This window comes from Squalius cephalus (assembly GCF_949319135.1).
Source record: "Squalius cephalus genome assembly, chromosome: 16".
In the NCBI taxonomy this organism is placed as follows: Eukaryota; Metazoa; Chordata; class Actinopteri; order Cypriniformes; family Leuciscidae; genus Squalius; species Squalius cephalus.
Window position 1 is genome coordinate 10885352 of NC_137137.1, and position 4986 is coordinate 10890337.

General features: G+C 40.0%; 1 protein-coding gene across 1 annotated transcript; it reads left to right on the forward strand.

Moving 5' to 3' along the window:
* The first annotated feature begins 660 nt into the window (after positions 1-660).
* On the forward strand, positions 661-2963 carry foxd2 (forkhead box D2). The gene has a single exon (XM_079897463.1). The coding sequence runs from the start codon at positions 1119-1121 to the stop codon at positions 2226-2228; it is 1110 nt and encodes a 369-aa protein (XP_079753589.1). The 5' UTR covers positions 661-1118; the 3' UTR covers positions 2229-2963.
* Positions 2964-4986: the final 2023 nt, after the last annotated feature.

Sequence of the window (4986 nt, forward strand, 5' to 3'; positions counted from 1 at the left end):
TAATTAGCTATACTGTTGCTTTTAAAATTTATTCACTGACTCATACAATTTATTGGAACATTTGATTCATTAAATGTTTTTGAAGGATACGATTTAATACTATAGCCTATTTGTATGAATATATATCTCTTGAATAGGCAAATGAATAAACATCCATCTGGTGATTTAATGCAAAGAATATTCCATTGCTTTTCTTTCTTTCTTTATCTTGTTTCTTTGCCATTATTATTGATTATTGATGTATTATCGATGTTGCTATCTAGGAAAATACAGCATAATAACAATGCAAGATACAATGCAAAAATAGGCTAACGGTTAATTTAATAATTTGGTCTTATTGTTATGATGCTGTTTTTTTAAACAACAAAAGAAAAGAAAACATAGTGTAGTAAGCAATGAAATTGTTTTTTTAATATGTTGACAGTTTATTTGTTGTCACCGTTGTCATTCTTTTTTTTTATTATTATTTTTTTTACATTTGTCGCGAATATCAGTTAAATGTCCCTATAGCACACTTGTTAGGGCAAGTTGATAACACTTCTCCCTTGTGCTGCTTTTTTCGGCTGTAAACTTCCCTAGTTCCTGGTTACCGACATGCTGATCACGTGATTATGGGGACTGGATAAATAGTTTTTGGAAGCCGCGCGGGGGTATAGGCTACTTGGAGGCTCTTTCACGCACAGCGCTACGATTGTACACGAGAACAAATAGCCTACTCGAATTATGAAAACCGAAAAGCTAGTTAGTGAATGCATAGTCATAATTTTATTCGTATGATCCAAAAGTTTATATTGCATATGGACCAACTGCACACTCGATGAAGAGAAAATCGAGGTCTGGGAACCGAGTGTCCTGTTCGACTTGAAAGCGCTCTGAGCTCTGGACAGTTTTTGTGTTATGCAAGTCCGGTGTGATTCTTTCGAGTCTTCTTTCGTTTCTTAAGGTACGTTTTCTATGCGGCTCCAGGACGTGAAGACAACGTATTTTTGGCTTCTGGAGGACGGGAGTTTTGTCGTTCCAGAACGCACAAGTGACTGAGACGACACACTGCTTGTGCTGGGTGCTGCACGAGACTGGACACGGAACGCGAGAGAGCAAGACAAAAAGACTCTCCAAGGATGACTCTGGGGACGGACATGTCGGACAGTTCTGCTCTGTCCGACGACGTGGACATCGATGTCGTTGGCGGGGATATTGTAAAAGAGGGTAAATATCTTCACCATCATCATACTTTTCACTTGGACAATGACTCCGATGACAATCTATCCCAGAATGCGGGAGAGGGCGCAGTCTCTCCGGGTCAAAGCAGCTTGGACTGTCCGGCTGACCGGGTCGGGCCACAGGATGACAACAGAACCGGTGCGTTAACTGGGGATAAACCAGGGAAAAATGCGTTGGTGAAACCCCCTTATTCTTACATAGCCCTTATAACCATGGCTATCCTGCAGAGCCCGAAGAAACGTTTGACTCTCAGCGAGATCTGTGAGTTCATCAGCAGCAGGTTCCCGTATTACCGGGAGAAATTCCCCGCGTGGCAAAACTCTATCCGTCACAACCTGTCTCTAAATGACTGCTTTGTCAAAATACCCCGTGAACCCGGTAACCCGGGCAAAGGCAATTACTGGACCCTCGACCCAGAGTCCGCCGACATGTTTGACAATGGGAGTTTTCTGCGCAGAAGGAAGCGCTTCAAAAGACACCAGACCAACGAGATCCTTAGGGACCCGGGGGGATTTCTACCTGGCTTTGGCTACGGACCGTACGGTTACAATTACGGCCTACAGTTGCAGAATTTCCACGCGCATCACCCCTATCACCCACACCACCCGGGAGGTGCGTTCCCTTTCCAAAACGCACATTGTGCTCTCCCAACGCCTTCCTCGATATTCTCCACGCCACACAGCTTGCCTTCGTTTTTGGGTACCGAGCTGAGAAAGCCTTTCTACCCTCAACTCAGCCCGACTCTTCCTGGTCTGGCGCCTCTCAAAACGGACACAAATGGCCCAAGCCGGCCTTCCTTCTCTATAGACAATATAATCGGTGCGGCTAGCTCTCCAGCCTCGCCGTACACCTCACAACCGGGTGGACAGGCTCAGATCTTGGCCATGCTGACTCCCACACTTGCCTCGGCCACGAACCACTTGAATCTAACGCAGGACACGATGCTTCAGCCGGGCACACAGACTTTCGCGAGCAAAACGCCAAGCCTTAACAATTGCCATTTCTAGAGTGGCAGCAAATAGAAAGTGCAGCAGCCCAGTTTAATATGGTTGTTTCGTCATTTGCTAAGGTAGGATTTACACTTTTGCAAGATTAAAATGCCGCCCGTTTCATGTTTCTGAATTCTTAAATAAAAGGCTAATTAAGTATATTTATGAACTGTAAATATGTAAGATTTTGAAGAGAGAAACAGGCTGAGGAGAGGAAATTAAGACCATGTAAATAGTAAGCTAAGGTTTCACCTTTGGACGGCCAGTGGACCTTTGCCGCTTTGTCCAGAAAGTTAAATAGTTTGTACTCATTGATATGGAATTTCCTCTTTTGGTTGACTTAAATGAAGATTGTTTTAACTATTTTATTGTTTTGTATATTTTGTGAGTTTGTGAAAAGCACTGTCAATAACCGAGACTTTAAACTCAGGATTTACTTGTTTTGAAAGCACATTGCCAGAGACAATAGGGGCTGTAAATAGATTACATATAGGTTAACGTCCCACTTCCCCTAATTCTCTCAACAGAAGTGTTCTGGTGAATTTTATTTTGTATTTTATTTCTGTTGATAGATGAATATGTGGTTCTTGGTGTAAATCACATTACCTCTTTCTGTCTGACACTTGTGCATATACATATTTCATTATTCCATTGAGAAATTATCTGTGAAAAGAATGTTGTTATATGTAAAGAGACAAAACAATGTCCATAGGTCATTTTCTGTTGTAATGGCAAGACAATAAATGTTTGTGAATTTTGAAGATGTTTTCGTTAACTTCTTTTCATTTGGTCTTCGATCAGGCCTACTGACCTGCCTAAAAGAGTTGTCTAACGTTTATGCACAAAATAAATAGTTTGAAGTTCAAACAATTATGCGAGTTGAGAAAACAAGTAATTTGAACAAATTAATTCATTTATATTTACAATAATTTAATTTTTAGTTTATTGTAAAAAAAATAAAAATAATAATTAGCAATAAGAAAGAATTCAAAGTCAAAGAACAATAATATTGTTACGTTGTTAAAATGTTCGTTTAATGTTTGCTGCCAAACTGGCCTAGGTTATTTACTAAGGCTTTAGTCTAAATATAGTTTAATAAAACAGAGGAAATCATGGTGTGTGACGTTTTCACACCAGTATTTAGTACTTTTTGGGCCCAAGGCACATGTTTCCTCTTGTGTGGCGCTTTGAGCCATGATAATTGACCAGTTTCTGGCAAATGACAAAGAGCTAAAGCAATGGGAACATCAGCGCTTGAAAGCCTATAATTGAATGTGATGGTTCTACATGGATACCCACCAACGTCTTTTGAGGATTCGTTGCTAATTTGTGGCAGCATTTTTTTTCATCTGGAATCTAATCCACAATAATGCAGCTTTTTGCCCATTTGTTGATGTTGTCACTGAAGACCTTGTCCCTAAGGCTTGAATAGGCACCCAGCAAGTGGTCCCTAGCGAGACAAGCCACACACATTTGCTTCTGAAAGGCGATCGTCTTAAAAGACTCTCGGTTGTCCGCTTTCATGTCATCTGTGTTGTCTTGAGACATGTACAAAGGAACCAGCGGGAATTCAATGTAGTGCGAAAAACAGACTGATGAATCCATTTCAGAGTTGGCCGAGCACACGGTTCTGTTCAGAAGGTGGCATAAAAAGCTGCCTTTATTTACTTGGTTCGTGCGCAAATGGGTAAATTTGCTTCGTGGGGTGTTTTTGACAACTGGTTGTTAGGCATAAACGAAGGGTTGACTCACTCACCGCATTTTTTTCTCTCTCTTCTTCAACTTAGCAAATGCTTTGACGCGAATGCAAACAGGTCGGTTAAGTTAAAACTTCGTATAGCCTATTTTGTCATCTAAAAAACAGGATCAAATACTGTTCTATATTTCATGAGAACAAAACTGGTCCAAACTAATAGTTAAACCGCATTTTCAAAGCACTTCTGGACCATCAGCCAAATGCGCCGCGTAAAATTGTCAAGTTTTTTTTTTTTTTTTTTGCCTGCCATAATAGTAAAATATAGAAACAGTATTTTGTATATTTTTAAATATAAAACCATATAGCTATTTTAAGTAGTTGCAGAGTGTATTAATTTGTAAACTACTGAATTATTGAGGATTATGGTAAATTAATATAGCCGGAGAGGCCTTTATACTTTGGGCTACACAGAAATGTGATGCTTTGTGAATAATGATAGACTGACTATAATTTGATTAGCTTTTTATATTATTATTATTATTAAGAATTTTTTAGGGTGACTTTAGTTTGGGACATCAGGCTGATTTAAGGGCAGAGGTCATGTGCTTCTCTAGTAAACACGCGTAAAAAAGCCTGGGAGGAAGAACGATAAATGTATTGCTGGTCGAGGTGACAGAGAGCAGCAGAGAGGAAGGAACATTACACAATAGTGTACTTTTGATCTTCTTGCCACAGCGAATAAAACTACTCGCGGCCTATGAATGAAATCAGCACAAAAATCTCCTCAGCCTAACCACGCGTGCACTCATGTGGTCGTGTTTGCGCCTGTCATAATTTACAGCTAATGAATTTGTGGTGATTAGTTAAGTTTTAGAAAGACTGGCTCTTGATTAAAGGCGAGATGGGCTTTAATGTAAAAAAGGATATTTATCTTCTCTCTTGACGTTTAGTACTTTTGAGTCTTGTTTTGTCTCTCCATGAGAAATCACATCACTCTCCTTTAATCGGATCGAAAGTGTAAATCATGGGTTACGGATCCCACTAATTGCCCGTTCATTTCGCTTTCATTTTCTTCAGTAT

What these genes read in the sequence shown, in the direction of transcription:
- foxd2 (XM_079897463.1), top strand. Translation starts at nt 1,119, where the DNA reads ATGACTCTGGGGACGGACATGTCGGACAGTTCTGCTCTGTCCGACGAC.